Source organism: Synchiropus splendidus, chromosome 9 (assembly GCF_027744825.2).
Source record: "Synchiropus splendidus isolate RoL2022-P1 chromosome 9, RoL_Sspl_1.0, whole genome shotgun sequence".
NCBI classification, from domain to species: Eukaryota; Metazoa; Chordata; class Actinopteri; order Syngnathiformes; family Callionymidae; genus Synchiropus; species Synchiropus splendidus.
Genome location: NC_071342.1, coordinates 10,469,976 through 10,488,841, shown reverse-complemented (window position 1 = coordinate 10,488,841; position 18,866 = coordinate 10,469,976). Strand labels below are relative to the sequence as shown.

General features: G+C 42.7%; 2 protein-coding genes across 4 annotated transcripts in view; both read right to left on the bottom strand.

Annotated features, from left to right (window-relative positions):
* sdccag8 (SHH signaling and ciliogenesis regulator sdccag8) overlaps window positions 1-1,303 on the bottom strand; it is a 35,314-nt gene extending 34,011 nt beyond the window's left edge. For all 3 annotated transcript variants that reach the window (XM_053875773.1, XM_053875772.1, XM_053875775.1), the window contains exons 1-3: window positions 1,148-1,303; window positions 509-676; window positions 265-350 (exon numbers count right to left, since the gene is read on the bottom strand). In XM_053875773.1, coding sequence (XP_053731748.1) covers window positions 265-350; window positions 509-676; window positions 1,148-1,214 — 321 coding nt within the window. In that variant the 5' untranslated portion in view covers window positions 1,215-1,303. The remainder of the gene's footprint in view (window positions 1-264; window positions 351-508; window positions 677-1,147) is intronic.
* A 2,745-nt stretch (window positions 1,304-4,048) lies between these two features.
* tnfaip3 (tumor necrosis factor, alpha-induced protein 3) lies at window positions 4,049-18,866 on the bottom strand. The gene is made up of 9 exons (XM_053875207.1): window positions 18,540-18,866; window positions 15,627-16,010; window positions 11,272-11,462; window positions 10,094-10,235; window positions 9,839-10,009; window positions 9,585-9,765; window positions 8,195-9,192; window positions 7,207-7,412; window positions 4,049-7,131 (listed from the first exon to the last, which is right to left on the bottom strand). The coding sequence occupies exons 2-9, from the start codon at window positions 15,931-15,933 to the stop codon at window positions 6,838-6,840; spliced, it is 2,490 nt and encodes an 829-aa protein (XP_053731182.1). The 5' UTR covers window positions 15,934-16,010; window positions 18,540-18,866; the 3' UTR covers window positions 4,049-6,837.

The following is an 18,866-nucleotide window of genomic DNA, read 5'->3' as shown; positions in this document are numbered from 1 at the left end:
GTTTAAATATTGGTCCTATTTTTGCTGTAGACAGGAAGCATCATAACAGATGAAGACTAAAACAGAAGTACATTGATATGTATACAGTGATATAATGTAAGCAAGCTGTTCATTGACATTGTCATCTTCGGACCAGAAAGAAGTACATAAACTGACATGACTTTTGGTCTTCAATTGGGGTTAAGGGAAGGATATGATGATTTCATAGTGCTGTCCTGCTGTACAAAACACCAGTTCAAAGACGATCATATAAAGATTAGTTACCTTAACAGCAGAGTGCTTTTTTGGAGAGGAGAATGGGGGAGACACTTCTTTGCTGTGCTTCAGCAGTAGACTCTTCAGTTGATTCACTGCATGTAAACACAAATATCAGAGAACTATCACAGTTATGTGGGGGTTTTCCATCATCCTTTTGTTTCATTTATGTATAATTTAGAAACGTTTGAACTATAATAGAGGTAGCAGTTGATGTGTGATTTCGTCCTGAAGTGTCTGTCATCAGCATCACCTGCTTCACTCTGGGTCTTGGGGCTCCAGTCAGACCTCCCCACTTCATCCATATTAGTGAGGAAGACTCCTTCACTGCGCCTGGCCTCCTCCTGATCTTCTCCATCAGTGTTGCCCTGCTCCAAAGCACCACTGAATTGTTGGATGCTCTGTGTGTCACATTCTGAGACTAATAGAAAGCAACATGTTACATTCTACTATGACGTTTGTGGAAAACTGTAATGGTGATCTGAAAAATAACAGGCATACAATCTATACTATAATGTGAGTTTTAAAATTGTGAGTGTAGAGGACATGTTCTTGGGCGATAGACATGTGATTTCAAATAAAGGTCAGGTGCGCTCAGTATAGTTTGGTGTAGGAAAAACTGCATTAAAAAGCGAGTTATGAACGTAAAGAGATCAGACTCAAGTCAAAGATCAACGCAACAAGCTGCAGGTGGCAGTCAAGCGACGCTGTCGCCTGTGAGTGACGTAAAGGACGTTAAAAAAAAAGTCCATGAACTATGTCTATCAAGAAGAAGTCAGTGCAAAGAAGGATATTAACAATAACAATACGAAATGAAAACATATTCACAACTAAGGAGACCCCACTCTGAGGCTAAGTGTTAGCAAAACGAGCTATGTACAAACTAACTTACGCATCAGTTCATTTTGGCGAATATTAGTGTGTTCGTCTTCTTCCTCATCTGGATACAAAGGTTTCATTACATTAAAACCGATGTTAAAAATCAAACAAGGCTAATTATTTCAGATGCAGCTTAACAACAAACACGACACCGTACGCACAGCGACGGTTATCATCAGTGGAGGGCTTTTTTTTAATTGCGTGTGCCGCCGTGGCGGTGTTCCAGTGTGAGAGCGCATAGCCGCCGTGCCACCAAACAAAGCCCCCCGACAACGTGCAACAAAACGAGCGCACTTAACTAGCGCCCGTATTTCCGTAAACTGAAAAGGCTTTATGGGATATGTAGTCTTTCCCATACAAGCGCATTCCCGTTAAACTAAACAACAATTGAATGAATGGATGCTCGCTGGCTAATAACAAGTTTGTTCGTGAAATGAAGTTATTGCTCAATGTTTTTAATGGCCTCGTGCATTTTGATTTTCGCTTTGCATTCACATCCTGAACAAACATTGAATTAGTTACAAAACTCGTCCTGAAAATGTTGTTAAATGTATTAGTTGTTATTACAGTATATGATATTTTAAATGATTTAATTGGTTTATATTTGTTATTTAATCATTATTGTTTTCATATTACCCTTTTTGTATTCGAAAATAGTTTTTATTTTCGTATCAATGTGCAAAGTCTGAAACCGACAGAGCTTGATAAGAATCTTGAAGATAGTCACCTTCCTGAGAAGTCCACTGTACTTAAGATTTTGAAACTTCTTCAGAAAGACTGAGTCATTGTTTAACCGGAAACCTTGTTTGTGATATGATGAAATTTTGGCTTCGATAGTAGGATGATTATTTCTATGCTTACAGGAAACTTTCGTGAATTCTTTCGTGAATCCACTGACAGTGTTTTACATTTAAATCTATGTTTTCACAAAATGCATTGAAGAATCCAGAAAAAACAAAAAAACATATACATTCTATTTTCACCGATTTATTTATTTACAAGATACATAACTTTAACAAGTTAATCTGGATACATTTTCTGCTCTATGTAAAGAAGAACCAAGTATTGAACAACTGGTGAGAGCCACAGTGAATCTTAATCATGAATTCAGATTATTGTGAAATGCAAATGTTGACCAATAAGTGTCTTTACGTGACCTCCTCAGGTCACCAGCACATTTCGAAAAGCAGGACTTTCAGAGTGAGCCGGCACTCATATCCAAAAAAGGCTCATCTGGATCCTCATTTAATCTCAGTTCTCGTAAGAACCACCTGAGATTGATTCACAACGTTATTTTTCAAGACTTACACAGAGCACACGTGAAAGCTTTAAGATTGCATAGTCAAACGGAGTGTTTGCTCACTTGGGTATTTCCAGGAAGCCACATCCGCCAACCGATCAGACCGTGGTTCAGGCAGAAAGCCCACGCACAAGCCTTACCTTCCTACGGTTGTTAAATGTCACAGCCACTGTTAATAATGAATGTCAAAGTGGTGGAACTGAACTGACCACCCTCCTGTCATCGAGATAACCGTGAACCCTTTTTATCGCTTTGTTAAAACTTCACAGAAAATATTTTGTGGGGGAGGCAGAAGTGGGTGTTATACGTTGAACAATACAAACTGAGGTTATTTCTCACTCTCAATTTTATTTTATTTTATTTTTTTAAACCTCAGGAGTTGGTTTTGGATTATCTCATTTATATCAAGCATTTTTCATCAATATGCAAATATTGTTTTATGAAAAGAAATCAAAATCTAAAATGCATTTTAATCATGATAAAGACGTTATAAAATGAATTGTATAGCGAGATACAGAAATAGTGAGTGGGCTGATGAGGCTTCATGAAACAGAGACACTGAAGAAAAAGGCCGCACTCTCCATTCAAGAATGATGTGAGGTTTCACTGAACTAGTTTTTCAGAGGAAACAATTATGGAGTGCAGGGGGCGCTAGAGGCCGCTGAAAATGAGGCTGCCTTTTGTCAGTATTGGTAGGTATTACTAAATAACCAGCAACTGTTGTTGATGGCTTAGTATTTATAAATATAAATCCAAGAAACATTATATCTTATCAACGATAAGCCTTCTTGCTGAGCTGGAAAAAAAAAAGACCTAGACCTGATCTAGACCTATATGATTAAGTCTTTCTGTGTTGGCATATTCTGCTACCAAAAATCAGAGTTCAGGGTTTTTTCTATTTCCATTAACTTGTTCCTGAAAAATATACAGACAATACTGCACATTTCATTTAGTTTTGGCAGGTGCTTCTGTGTCTGTGAGTCAAATAACTAGACATAACGTGATCAGATGCCAGAGTAACAGTTGGCAATGGGACGAGGAAGTCAACCTCCGGTACAAAACTGCCACTCTCTTTTTGTTTAGTTTTGAATCCCGACGAGACCAATCGTTCTGGGTTGTTGTGCCGAAGCTCTGGAAGCTCCTCCACATGTTTGCTTGACTCTGTCGATTCATAACGGAGCCATTTCTTTCTCCATGCATTCGAACCTCGATGATTGCCATGATCATCTTGTTTATGTTATTGATTCTACTGTGAAGCAAAATATAAAATACATAACATTTAGCTCGTTGAATTCGTGGCATTTCAGATGCTAAAAGAGGAATCCAATGATGGAAATAAAATGAAAGTAGATGATAATGGCAGCTTGGCGCTTTTCTAGTTATTAAAATGTGTTTACTTGCTCTTCCTTTCGGCTTGTTTTCACATTTATTACACGATTACTTTTAATTTCCTTTCTATTGCTTATTCATGTTCTAATGCTGTAGAGCTAATCCCCGTCCCTTCTGACTCACCCTTTCATGGCCACACCTCGATGAGTAGATCTAACATGAATAAGTAGTATATAAAGGATTTCTCTACCCAAGTGACAGGTGGAAGGAAAAACAGTAGTCAGATTTCAGATTTCTTAATAAAATAATTCATTTCAGGACAACATATAAATAATTATTGAATGACACAATACAGATATTTTGATATGAATAAATACTAGACAAAGAAAACCAGGCTTTTTTCATACAATACTGCTGAAAGGTTGCACGACGGAACCTCCGCACTCTTGCATGTTTTGTTACACCCTCTGCTTGAAAGTCCCTTAACAAGTCTAGTATCATTCCCAAAATGCCTCGCAGCAGCTTCGACATGTGCAACTTAAGCCAAACCCAAAATTCAGAAACCTTGATAGTGAGATGACCACGAGCTGGTCTTCGATTGGTTAAGGTTTGTCTGGAGGTGATTAAAGCAGATCTATGCGCGGACTGGCGAGTCCAGCCGGACGATTCTCGATTCAGTTGAAAGAAACTCAAACAGAGCTCTATGATTTCCTTCCTGTCCAGAATCCAGTCCATACACTTGTGTAGTTCAGTACAGAAAATGTCACCCATTAGAACAGACTAGATGAGCAATAGTTAGAAAAGATTGTAGATGATTGAGGCAGTTCCCGATTCGTCAACACAGGGTCCAGGGGTTGAGCTTGGTGGTTGGTAAACGCTACGCTCTTTGTGCTCAGAAGTCATCTATGGACTCAAAACTATAAGATGATATGCTGTAGGTCGTCTGCTTTAAGGCATTGCACGGTCGGATTCTGCCTCTTGGAAATGGAAACACACGAATCGGTGTTTGTCAGGTTACTACTTCAGAAATGACAACAGAAAAGGCTTTTTTTTTTTAAGCACTCCCCTCCTAGTTCATAGCAGCCGACGCCTGATATACATATTGAAAGAAGGTCAAAGCCCTCTCCAACTCTTAGCGCCAAAATGAAGACTTCTGAGCCAAATCGAACGCAGCTTCAGAGCAGCAATCCCCCTCTGTGAGCCCGAACTATACGAGAACACAGGTCATAACCTTCAATCTTAATGCTACTAGTTGACATCTGGCATATAGTTCAGTATGGTCCAGGCTGGTCCGAGGTAACAATAATGTTTGATGGCACGTGTATATATAGTTGCTCCTTTTTTTGTGTGTTTTTTTTTGTCAGAAACCAAAAACAACTATATTAAAATACGATTAAAAAATCCCAGGCAAATAAAAACAGGAATGTCAGTTTTCCAATGCACACATGTGCAGGGTTCTGTTGGAGATGAGGCATCGGGTTGGAAGGTCCAAGAGCATGGACCGAGATCCATAGTCACACAAAATAAGGGGAGTCTGACTCACGATCAGGCTCCACTGGTCCATAAAAATCACTTCTTAAAAGGCAAAATATATGGAGGATCAGCCCCAAATATGTGCTGTTGAAGCACAGAAACACATTCAGATAAAGATTAGCCAGTGCAGGCGAACAGATTGCTGTGTGCAGCAAATCCAGTGTGGTGGTTTACCTGCGTCGCCTCAGGCTAGGGTGCGGCACAAACAATCTCAAAGAGCTGTGTTTATGTGTGCGTGTTTGCTGTGTTGATGTGGAAAACGTTCCAGTCTGGCTGCACCTGTCATTATGTTCTTCCTATTGTTAGCAATTTGGAGAGAACTGAAACAGTGTATGCAAGTGTGTCAACGGCTAGGTGCTTAGGCGGTTTCTGAACTAGAAAACAAGGTCCAAGGCAACAGATCAGTTTTGGAAGGGAAATGAAAGGACGGAGAGAGAGAGACAACTGGAATATCTGTCTGCAGTCAAGACTGTGTTGGCTACAATGGAGAGGCTTGTGTTTCTGTACATGTAGCACCAGAACCAGCTGGGGGCCAGCCCTGTCTGTCTTGCACCGTTTAATCTCATATTTCTACAGCAACAGATTTGCTTGATCAGCGCAGGTTTTAGCGGGTCAAAACTCCAAGTTTCTTGTCGTATGACTAATAGAAGTTTAAATGTCAATATTCAACAACAAAAGTTTAGGTTTATGTTGTGAATATGGAAGCCAAAATAGTATGTTTAATTCATGTAAGGAATAAAGAGCTAATTCACATGGAGTTTTTTTTTTTTAACTTACTGTTACATGACTGAGTTAATATTGACATTCAAACTTCCTCATACCTTGTGCATTGCCCTCACACACCTTATGTTGGTTCAAAGCCAATCACATAAAATAATTCAATTTAAATTAAGAGGAACAAATTCAACCAATTGTGATGGCCAACGACGTGCTGTCACACACGCGGTTTACACCTGGTTCCTGTCTCACTTCTGCATCCTGCTTCTGTTTATCTGAGACTGGACTTTCCCCGACAACTGCACCCCAGACTTGTACAGAACGACTGCCAGACAGACAGGCACACAGACAGGTTGACAAGAGACAGACGGGGGTTAAAAATCCTTGGCTGTGGTCTAGAAAGCAATTACAGATGCTTCTCATGTCGACATACAATCATCTTGTCCGGCACGATCCACATCGCACCTCTAAATACATATTGTACACAAGAGTTTAGCAAGTTGCTCCGACGTGTGGCCGAACCTCTCACCGTGTACGTGCACAAAGCACAGCAGATGATAATAATTGCACAAAGAGGTATTCTGTAGGCCATGACTACTGCAGACACACACTCACACGCAGTCACTCACTCCCCCCATGTACACACACGCTCTCTTCACATTCTACATGGAGGGTTTGATTTTCAGGCCATAAGGTTACTAGTAAGTCACTAGATAGTTGGTGTGTTAATGTCAGAGGTGCATTGAGTGGCATGGAACTCTGGCAGCAGAGCGGCAGCTCAAGCGTGCTAGCAAAGTGTCACTGTGGCAGCGGCAAGTGGGCGCTCAGCCGCGGTAGATCTGCTTGAAATGGTCGCACTCGTTGCAGTAGCCCTGTTTCTCTTGGTTGGCGTAATGGTCGCAGCCTTGCGTCCGACACCGCTGCTTCGACTTCTCCTTGGGCGCCTGCGCCCGTCGGCCCGCCTCCCTGCCCTGCCCGCGAGTGTGGCACTCCGGACAGAGGTCTGTGCAACCCGGCGAGACATTGCTGCAGCCACTTCGCCGGCACTGTGTCTGAGTCTGGGTCTGGGTCTGGGTCTGGGATTGCTGCGTTGATCTGGGTTTGGTTGCTCTTTCCCGCTTTTGGTAAAAGAGACAAAAGGAGGACAGGTCAACTCAGATTCACCCAGGTTCTCAGCAGACTGCGGCGCTTACCACGACCGGAGGAGGGGAATGTGGTGTGCGATGTGCCACTTGATTGAGCCGAGCACTTTGCTCTTTAACGTAACACTTGTCACAGTATCCCTCCAGCATGGCCTTCCCGACCGCACCGCACCCAGGCCCGCGACACCGGGTCGCATTTTGGAAGCCTGCCTCCAAGCCGTGGCGGGTCTGGACCGGTGGGGGAGGAGGTGTTAGGTCTGGAAGAAGCCAATGGTGAGTCAGTATCATGAATTCACATGTGCACACCTAGCCACGTGACATTTGATGACATTTGTTGCTTTTAGCAAGGCCAAGTGGGTGCAGACTAAAATTTTAATCCTGGGCCGTCTGTAATGGAAGGACAACCACAGAAGAAGGTACAGTATGAATTTGATGAACAAATGATGACCTGCTTTTATGCATTCCTGCATCTATTACAAACACTGACTGGCAGGATGCAACCACAGGAAGTGGTGTTGATGTGTGAGCACTATTTTTCTGGAGCATGTGTCAGAACATGAGTGGTCAAATAGGCCCTAGGTCCAAATAACTTTTACTAACTCTTTCAATGACTTGACCTGTCTTTCTTTCAGTCTAAATTAATGCCATTCAAACTTCATCATCTTCCTGGAGGTATATATAAAACATGTTTCATTGAACCCCCATTTACGACACCAGGATTTTTGCTGTACTGTTTGCTATATAAATAAACCATATATACAGTGTATATATATATATATATGTATATATATATATAGTTTGACATTTTTCAAAACCATTTGATCTGAGCAGGCAGTTGAAGGGTCAGGCTAGTGCCAAATAACTGGTTCAGCCTCCTCATTGAAGTCTGTGAAGCTCACCAGAGGCGAAAAAGGAAGCACTTCACCTATTGTCTGCCTAGTTTGTTGGATGATGTTAATAATATTAAATTAATCTAAACAAATATTTGTTTTATGTGTTACTAAACATATAGAACAAGACAAGCTGCTTCTCTACTTACGGTGATTGGTCTGATAGTCTACGTAGCAAATAGTGCAGAAACCCAATTTCTCAGGAGTTCCAAAAAACTGGCAGCCAGATCTTTTACACGGCCGGGCCAAAGGGGCCTGCCACGCTGAGTTGTGTCCGGGTGTGAGGGTGAGGCACGGCCTCTCAGGGTCTCTGGTTTGGCTCCAGTTTGAAGACGAGGCCTCAGTTCTTGTGTTGTTGGGCTGCTGCTCTCCTCTCTCTGGAGCCTGCTGTCTCTGCATGCACGGCGGACACAGTCCATTAAATATCCTGAATGACTCTTGTCTACACATACTGCACCGCTCCGTCTCTCCCCCATGACCCCCCCATTGGGTCCAAGCTGAACCTTGGGTCGGCTGTGGTGCAATCGGTCCCCCATTGGGGCCAGGGAGTCCAGTAGCTGCCGCTCCAGCTCCAGGAGGTCCATGGTTTTGTCTGGAGTTGAAGCATCGCTCGCATAGTCCGTCGTGCTCCACGCTCAGCGTGAAGAGGCATCCGGGGGTCTTGCACTTCATTGCGTGAGTCTCGCTGTACAAACTGAGGCTGGGCGCTGTTGGCGGCGCAGAGCGCGGACTGGACAAAATGACCCCTCGGCCCAGCGACGAGGATGGCGGGCTGCTGCCTCGGGTTCCTCTGGAGTTCACTTCAGGCTCCGATCCACTTATCACCCCGATTCCACCTTGAACCCCTCCCCCCTTGGTCTGCACAACCCCTTCTATCCTCGCTCCCACTCCCGTCGTGGCCTGCCGCTTCTCGAAACATTCATGGCAATGAGGTTGAGTGTCCACGGACACGTAGAAGGTGCATCTGGGTGTGGCGCAGCGGATCTCGATGAGTGACAGCTGAGAGACTGAGAAGGGTGGAGGGCGCTGCGGTTGGGCAGCCCACGCCTGCTCCTTGTCCTCCTGCCAGCGTTGGTACTCGTGGTTAACCAGCTGCAGGTAGTCCTCCATCAGGTTCATGTCCTCCGGCAGGTTTCCCTCGTCCAGGCTGGGGAATCAAACACTTGATCTTAGCCAACACTGGATTACAAGTCATGAAGTCAATTTGCAGGGTACAATAGTCTAGCTACAGGTCTATATTACACCTCTCAAGAGTGTTTTTTTTTCACTTGACAGGTTATGTCTAACACTACAGAAATCTATGTTCACAAAGTAAAAGTCAACTTGAATATATTAAACAGTGATTGAAAGTTGAGCAGAAGTTATGTTTTAATAGAGGATTGGGTAATTGGCATAATTCTAAACATTTATTCATGTCACTATCACATAAAATCACACAAAAATTCCAGACTTAAATTCATCTATTAAGGCCCCTAGATTTTGATATTGAAAGGGAGCAGTTCACATAGTTCTTATTCTCCACTATCGTGTAATCTGTACCGTGCAGCATTGACGATCCTGGTCGCATCATAGCCCAGACCGATGACCGGGATCTCTATCAAAAGCAGGTACTCCTTCAGAAGCCGCTCCTTCTGCTGCTGCTCCTTCTCCATCAGGAAGTGCACTTTCAGCTCCTCGAAGCCCCCCCGCCCCGGGTTGATGAGCGGAACCGCTCGGATCTCTGACAGTTCCGTAAATAAAAGAGAATCAGTACTGACTTCACCGGGTTGCTCTACGGCCACCGTGATCCGTACCTGGCCCGCTGTCTTTGATCGTGATGAGAGGGGCGAAGTGTTGCGAGTCGTATCCAAGCACAATCGGATATTTGTAGCATTCAGTGGGCGGCCAGTGTAGAGGCAGATAAATCCCACCTACGTTCAGAGGGGAGATGGAGGAGCCGGATTTCATACTCCGCAGCACTTGGTCTGTTGAAGGCAGTTGAAGGTAAGTTTAATTCAGAAGTAGCACTGAACACCAGACTGGTCCAGAGCTTTGGGTGTTTCATGCACCTGCGATGACAATGATGGGTCTACGAAGAATGTTGGACAGGACAAAGATGTGAATGTCCTCTAGGGAGTCAAACTGGAGGCCATTGCTACTTGAGACAGGGGAGGCCATCTTCACTATCTTGTCCCACTCCTCTTCCCAGTTCTGAGGAAACAACCACACAGACACGCACACTGCTTTAAATGGTTGATAGACATTCATTCTAAATATACACATATGAAGAAAACATCCATGTGGTTGCATCCTTAAGTCTCCTGTGATGATAGAACGAGGGGGAGAAAAGAGGGCCACCAATGTGGGTACTTATGCAGGGATGTCGATGTTAAATGCTGAATCTTCTGTTCGCTTCCATGAATAAAAATTTGTGAGGAGAAATTGTGAGCAGGAAAACACAGAATGATTAACCAAGAACTGAGAAAAACAGTTTAAAAAAGCCAAAGATGTTACCACATCAGCAGACTATTGAGGAAATTACCATTACGTGTGGAAATGACTGCGGTTAATAGACGATTGCTCAATGTATTAAGATTTTTCTGAAAGTGTACAATTTTAATGTCAGCTGTCTAACCACTTCTCTTTCTTATTTGCATCGTCTTCAGGGCTTTCTAAAGGTTTCTGCCACAAACACAAGTATTTCTCTCTTTAACATTGAACACTGTTTGTGCTTGATATGGGCATCAAGCCGCATGATAGTCACCGTTTCCTTACATGTGGTTAAGTGTTTGTTGTTGTGGTAACTCAGACTTCAGAGTGTCAGAAAGCATGAATTAGGAAACATTAATGCATTTGACTTGCATTATGGCACTCATTTCAGTGTCCAAATTATGTTTGAATAACGCATATCAACATTGTCTTTGTTGAGAAGGTAGTTTTTGCAAAAAAGAAGACTCTTGTATGTGGGCATACGATTACTACGATTATTATTCATGATTAAATAACATACATGCTCTGGTTAAATTCAGAAAGTTTGGATGGATTGTTTTTTATCTTGTTTCTGCCTTTTTCGAGGCTCTGCAGTCTTCAGCTGACTTTCCTGCCATCTTTTTCAAGAAGAGAGGACAGAGTCCTTTAGGCAATGTCCACAGGCATGTCCAACCAAAATCTGTTTAACTTGTGTTGACACAAACTTTGCTTCAACGTCGAAATACTCCACTCTATATAACGTATTAATCAGGCTCACCGTCGTGGTGTATCTCAAACCAGTCTGCGTGAACTCCTGTGACTGGATCAGCTCCGCCTGGAATCTCGCTCGAAACACGCCAGTGTCCGACTCCTTCAAAACACCGTGGAGGGCTTTTCGAAGCACCAGGTCAGTGTCCTGGACTCCCAACATGTACTGGGAAGCAGCATGGAGCAAACAGTTCCCATCTCCTGAACAAGCAAACACAGGTTTATTTTTTTCTATATACGAGAACCATTCTCAAAACAAAATGACGCCGTGTCCAAATGCATTTGCTGAAACGAAGGTCTGGTCAGAGTTCCTGTGTCGCGGATCCACCATGATGAGCTATATTTCCACAATAATATTTATGGGTTTTTAGTTACACTTTATATTAAGGTCTCATTTATAATGCATTATAAGGGATCATATTGCATTGATAGGGCTTTGCAGAAAATGATCATATTCACGTATGACAACTTATAAGAGCGCACTTAGAGGTTCTTGGCTCTTGTCTTCAACTAGACTAGTTTCAGTCCACTATTTTATTTAAAATACCTTGCCATAAGGTACCTGGCATTATGATGAACATTAACATGTTCTATAATGTCGTATATATGCATCATGTCTTATTTGTGTACTAAAATAATCCATTATAGATAAGTGCTTCACGTAAAGTATAAGATTAAGACTCATTAAAACACACCAGCTTTACAGTCTTGTATACGTTACAGCATACAAAACGACTACCGAAAACAAGATTAAAACACTGAGGCCAAAACTAGCTCTTTAGTTTTGCATCACTGTAGAGTATTGACATCAGTGAATGAAATCTCTATCTTCATCTTCTCGTGTGCTTTATCTTGCACACAGAACGTGTAACAGGAGTCTGGGGATTTCCAGGCCGCCGCTTCGCTTGTATGCAAACTATTATATGACCCCGACATGAAAGTAGACGCGCAAAGCATTTCCCGCTGGTTTGACAGTCAAATCCTTGAGCCTTGTGTGCTGGGTTTGAGCTCCTGAAACCTGTGTCTCTCCTGTGGCACTGCCAGTGCATATAGTAATTTGTTTTCTGAATGTATGACTGTGAAAAGAACATGTTGCCCCACTAAAGGCAGGAATTTCCTGCCACACTAAGTTCTTCCTTTTGTGCTTGTGTGTGTTCTTTCTCTCATGATCCAGACTCATCAGTGTTGCTCAGCTGGTCCTGGACTTTCCAAAGAGGCGGGGCTTAGACAGCAAGGCATGCTGTCTTTTTTCACTGCCACTATCAACAACAACAGATCAACCCTGTGATTAATGAAAGGATATACAGGCGGTCACGGAAGGAACTCTTGTGATCAGAATGTCCCTGCTTTTGTTGTCATCTCCATCTAAACTAGAGATGAAGTCAGATGGCAAAATAAATAACTCAACATTATGCTGAAGTTTGAACAGATGTGTGTATGGCTTGGTTTCGAAGGAATGAGCACAGCGGGGTAAAAATTAAGTGGTGAGTGGTTACACAATAAACTATCTTATTTTTATTAGCAGCCAAAATACATGGCAGCCTGCCCCTTACCCTCTACCAAGAGTCAGAGGCCAACTTCCTGCCGTACTGCAGAGACTTTCTTACTGAGTGGGCAGCTTTGGGCTGGATCTAAGAGGTGAGTGTCAAAGTTAAAGATATATACGAGTTTACACTCTCCTGGACTTGGCTCATGAATCGTCACACTGGGATGAAGTCATACCAGAAGTAAGCAAGGGTACTAACAAGAAACAAATCAGTCGCTGGCATCTTTATTTGCGAACCTAGATTAAAATGACCCAATCCAATGAATTAAAATAAAGCTAACATGTTTTTTTTCTTCTTTACTGGATGAGTTCAGATCAAAGCTAAGTTGATCCAAGTGATAGAGAACTAGTCACAAGCTCTTGAAGATAAAAGTTTCAAAATAGATAGTTCCTTCCTGGTGATCATGACGTCCTTTTATTCACAAATTAGGTCGCAAAGCAGTTTCAAAAACTCAACTTGGAGCATCAAGATGTGGCTGAGAAGTTACTGGCAGTTCATGCCACATGACAGACATGAGACGGATTGTGGGAAAAACCCAAGGATATTGAAGAGACCGGAATTGCAATAAAATATAATTTCTCTGGGGAATGTTATATTTAACAAGAAGTCGGATATTAGTATAATATTTTAGAGCTGTGGGACGTGTTTTGAAATGACTTTATTAGTTAAAGCCGAGAAGTAGGAGAAGCATTCATGGAGTTGGAAGATTTCACACAAGTCAATCGCACTCTGGTTGCCTAAATGTATGAGGTAAAAATGTACGCAACACTGTGCAATCTCTGTTTAGAGATTTTAATAAATGGGATATTATCTGCTACAAAACAAAGGCAATTTCTTACCGTATTTACATCCTGAGTAGAGTCAGGTTATTCTCGTATCTGGCGATACAATACGTGTCCAAATACATCACAGTATATTGTGATACTCTTAATACATTTGTTAACTAGAGCCTGTATTTTAAGGGAAAACACCACAACGCTGTAATGCTACATGGACAAGCATGTTTGTAGGTGTAATGTCTTCCATGAGGACTTGATCTAGCTTGGCACATCCTACAAACAGCATGGCTCCTGTCTGTCATTTGAATGGTGCGGAAAGCTGATGTTTCATTCTGGAGAAAAGCAAGACCTCATGGCCCATAACAAGGTGCTGAATTAGTTGCTGCCGACCAGCAATGAGAGCTTAGATTAATTCAAACAAGTATATATTCAACAAATAACCACATAAAATATCAATATCGCAATATTTCAGTGCGTCAACATAAAAGTCTGAACAAAGTCAAGTTTCATAACATTGTCAAGCCGTTTTAAAATGCATGATGACATTGGCATAAAGTCATTTCTTGGTGCCATTTAGAAGCACTAACAATCTCTAAGTCAGCATCGCATGTGTTTTCTCCTGACTTGTGACTGGCTGTCGTCAGACACTAAGTGCACTTGGAAGTTTCTCATAAACCTGGACAAATGAAGCTTTGCTCTGATTCTCCTGATTTCAGGGAGATTCCTTATCCATTGTCTTCTGTTGAGGATATAAAAACGAAACTACAAGTCGTGGTAATTCCCTAAAAAAATTCCCTTAAAATAATACAGTGATTATAACAACAAAAATCACTTGTATGAGTGGACATTAACTGACTCTCACAGCCTAATACGTCCGCCATGTGTTTTGAGCTCCAGTGACTCAGCAGTGTGTGCGCGTGTCCTTTTCTGAAAGTCACGTCTGGGACCTTCAGAGTTAGACAGTCCGACATTAAATTCTGTCTCATCTTCATGACATCACGCTCGACAAAACCAGGAAATTCCATAAAGCTCACCAGCAACAACAAAACAGTCTGATAAGGTTAGTCATCAAACGAGGGGGTCTTAGTGAGTTTGAGACAGCGGGGGAGTGAGGGGGGAGTGAGGGGGGAGTTCCAGTAACTACTGACTTTTTTTTTCACTTTTACATTGAAATAAAAGAGCTTCCTCATCCACCAGAGAACGAAGAATTTCAAAGATGAGATCAACAGTTTTTTATATCACAAGTGACTTATTCATTTGCTATAAACTTCCCCTTTTTTTACAGGATTTCTCTTATTCTTGCTACTTAAATTTAATTATAGATTTGGGCGATAGTTCATTTCCCATGGGGCGACAAGAGAAGGTGCAACACTCTGATATGTAAAAACCATTAAAAATAACACTTCAGATCACATAGGAAATGTAAACTGGAAAAATAAAAGAAGACATATCCAACAAACATTTCTAAACGAAAAAAAAAAATTCTAAATCTGAGGCTCATGTGCTGCTATAGATGCTATTATTCGCTACTCCAGTGAATATTACAGAGAGTCAGCAATGATTTGGAAAACCTGCGAAATGTGAATTTCAAAAATAGAACTCCGTCAGTCGCAAGGGATATAAATACTTTGGTGTCAGTGACATTCACACTCCACGTGTTGCGAGAAAGAGGGGCCTGCCCGTGAGATAGAAAATGACTGACTGTGGAAAGAGTCGATCATGAAACACCGCCAACAGTAAATATCAACGAGAGAATTTCCCGTTACGAAGCGATTAGCGTGTATCTGTGCCCCGTGAGGTTCACGTAACAGAAATCATGACATGGCAATATGCTGACTGACATCAGGACTTCAGCTCGATGACTTGAAAACCCAAAAGAGCAGCTGCTAAATGACAAGTAGATGGAATATTTGCCATCCAGCATTCCATTGTCGTCAAGCTTGTGAGTCATCTTGTCGAATGAGCATGTCCGGAGCCACAACGAAACAGTACCAGACCGAATGAATCGCTTCAGATAATGTTTCAAAGTTAATTCCTACCATTGGTTCTTAAAGGCACCATCTTTTTCACCTCCCGACACCAGTTGAGTTTCTTCTCCTGCTCCAGTGATGCCTGCATGGCACGGTCCAGGATGGCGGCCTGGACCACCTCCCTGAAGGCCTGGGGGAAGTGGTTCATGGCGATCATCTCCAGCGTGTAGCGGTGCATCCCCCGCAGGTGGTGCATCAGCCCACCACTGGACGTCGGCTTCACCACGTCATTGGGCACTCGTTGGCGAATCTTCACCGCCTTCAGCAGGTTGGAGACAAACAGGAATTTGGGAAGGAAGTTCTGCCCCTGCGACATGGTGGACCAGGTGGACGGAGAGTAGGGGAGGCAGGATGAACAAAGGCGCAGCAGCCGCCGGAGACTGAAAGTGCAAACTGGACAGGGAAGAGAGGAAATGAGACGTTACAACAGAGTAAATTAAAGTACCTCACTTTGGTGGGATTTTTTTCAGGGGAGATTCCCTTTTCCAAATAATTTCTTTGGGAAACCACCTCAGCGGATGATCCCGCTGGGAGGGCTGGTCGGGATTCAACAGTGAACGTGAAAAGATCTTTGTAAAAGTTCATTTTTCAAATAAAAACATCCACATTCCCTAAAATAAACGCCCAGAAAGAAAGGACCAGAAATACACCCACAAGTTAAACACTAGGCTTATTCAGTCAGAAACACTTGAAAAATGTGGATCAGAGTTTTAAAAAAGTATTTTCAACCCTCACTTGTCGTTTAAAATGTACATGGTTGGGGAAAATGTACTTGATGTTATTTTTAGTCTTTACACTCAAGCTGGTGTGTCTTTTCTCTGCATCTAAAAATAGCAAAGAAGATGATTAATAATATAGTTTAAAGTAGGCCACCAATCACGGACATTTCAGCAGGAACCAGTTCACCAGCTGAAGCAGAAAGTAACACCTATGTATGTGAAAACATATTTTCTGGATAATTGGGGCTAACCGAAAGATACAAAGCAGTAACAGTAGCTAGGTAGAAGGTATGCAGCGAGTTAAAAGGAGAACAAGAATAGACTGTACTTCTGATGAGAACATTCAAAGTTCCTCAGAGGAACTTCCACAATTATCATTAAAAGTGCATGTGAAGGCAACACGTGCCAACTTGGTGGATCCCATCCCATATGTTGCCCTTTTCACTGGTCCTTCATCTATGTTAGTAACACACCCATTTTTTTCCCAAGTTTGTTTATTTGACTGGCACAGTGTGACAATGTCATAAAGTCAGAGCATCTCACCTGCTTTTCTTTGACATACAGTATTTTAACTAACAAAGACATAGACATCCAACAGAACCAACATATGACTTACCTGATAAACAAAACCAACCTAATCACAATCCTTAAGATGTCATGTATTTTTTGTTATGTTTAGTTGGAATGTTGCTTTGTGTATGTCTTCCATGTTTAATGTTTGTCTTGACTAAGCTGCCGACTAGCAAAATCTCCTTTCTTAGGGACAAATAAAGGCAATCTAATCTGTTCTGTTCTGACCATATACAAAGGTAAAAGAAAAGGTAAATGAAACATGGCGACGTGATAGTTCTCCATCAACCTAAAGTTAGAGCTAAAAAAGGATCAATGTTGAGTGTTTCACAGATGACAAACCTCTAATACTAGTAGCCACACAACTAACACACACACACACATTTGTTTTGATTGTTATAATTATATATAATTATAATATTTCCCATCCATACATCCCATTTATCCATTGCCGAGTCACAGGGCAGGAGCTTCAACAGGTAGCACCAAACATCCTTCTCCTGGGCAACGTCCGCCAGCTCTAAAAGAGAGATCGCAAGACAGTCCCAGGCCAGTGAAGAGATCTAATCTTTCCACCTGGTCCTTAGTCGACCCCATCGATCTCCTCCAGCTGGCCGTCCTTGAAACACCTCCAAAGGGAGGCTCCCAGGTGACATCCTCGTGACATGCCTGAACCACTTCATCTGGATGCTTTTCAACACGGAGAAGCAACGGCTCTACTCTGAGTCTCTCACCCAGTCCACACACCGACCATCCGTGGGTAACATTATAGACATTAAAGACAAACACAAAGCAACAACACATGTGGACAAACATATAGGTCAATAAATTGATCTGTATATGTTTACTGGTTAGACAAGTCTGGTTCACTGCAAATTTATTTAACCTGGTAGTTTGCTTAATACAGTAAGAAAATACAAAGTAAAGACTGACAAAAAAAATTACTGCTCCTCCGCATTTTGCATTGATACCATCCAGTGGTTTTCATTTCAAGATTTTCCAGGCGAAATGCACTGCAAATGCAACTATATATAAGATAATGTAACCATGAAAAACTAGTGCAACTGTTCGTGGATTTCTAAAGTACACATTTCCTCAGTGAAGCAAGCAGAAGACGTTGGTGATCAACAACACTGGTGAAGTTTGGCCAGACTGTCAAACCATTTGAATCCTAACAAGGTGTTCGTGAGTAGCCTTTTGTTCCACCAAAACAGCAGCAGCTGCTGGATCTCAGGAACCCGGGTGAGGTTGTCAGTCACCTGGTTTGTAGCTGCGGTTTGGGATGACAAAAACACAATAACAGGAGTTTGTGACGTTAAAGGGCTTACGTAATTCCAATGACAACCGGCTCGTATACTGTGTTGCGTTCAAACACACCAGGAATTTATTTAAAGAGCACACATAAAGCTGTTTTAAAAACGCCTCGGCAGCCGCCGGAGGGTGACGTCTTTGTAAACAATGGCTGTCAAAGCCACAGTCGTGAACGGGCTTCCTGCTTTCTCCATGTCCCCCTCATACACGACCACACTGCTCTCCAGGCCCGAGCTGGAGCTACACAGTCCCAAACATGGGTCTCGGAGCGAAATGTGTCTCCACATGTGAAGGCCGAGGGACGAGCGTACGGGCGCCTTACCTGTGCGATGTGTGGGGATAACAACAAAGCCCTCCCGGATGCTCAGGCTAGTCCTCTCTCTGGCACTTCACTCAGCCTCACCGCAGCGTTACTCGGCGCCATTCAACCCCTCTTGTTCCCTCCTCCACAATCAGCTCTATCTGGCGTCCGCAGTCCGCGAAGCCGTTCAAAAAACTAGAGTAAGTTGTGTAAGGGGGGGAAAAAAAGGAAAAGGAAAAGCCCGAGTCAAGGGGATTTCCACTCGGGGACTTTCCGTCCACCCATTTTCCTCCCTCTCTGTCACAACCTGGTGTGGTTATCGCCTGCCGCCACTAGGGGGTGTCCGCC

Excerpts from the sequence above, each read along its gene's own strand:
- tnfaip3 (XM_053875207.1), bottom strand. The coding sequence starts at position 15,933 with ATGTCGCAGGGGCAGAACTTCCTTCCCAAATTCCTGTTTGTCTCCAAC. Across the intron at positions 10,236-11,271 it reads GTTTGAGATACACCACGACG|AACTGGGAAGAGGAGTGGGA; the intron begins GTGAGCCTGATT and ends TTGTTTCCTCAG. Across the intron at positions 10,010-10,093 it reads ACCCATCATTGTCATCGCAG|ACCAAGTGCTGCGGAGTATG; the intron begins GTGCATGAAACA and ends TGCCTTCAACAG.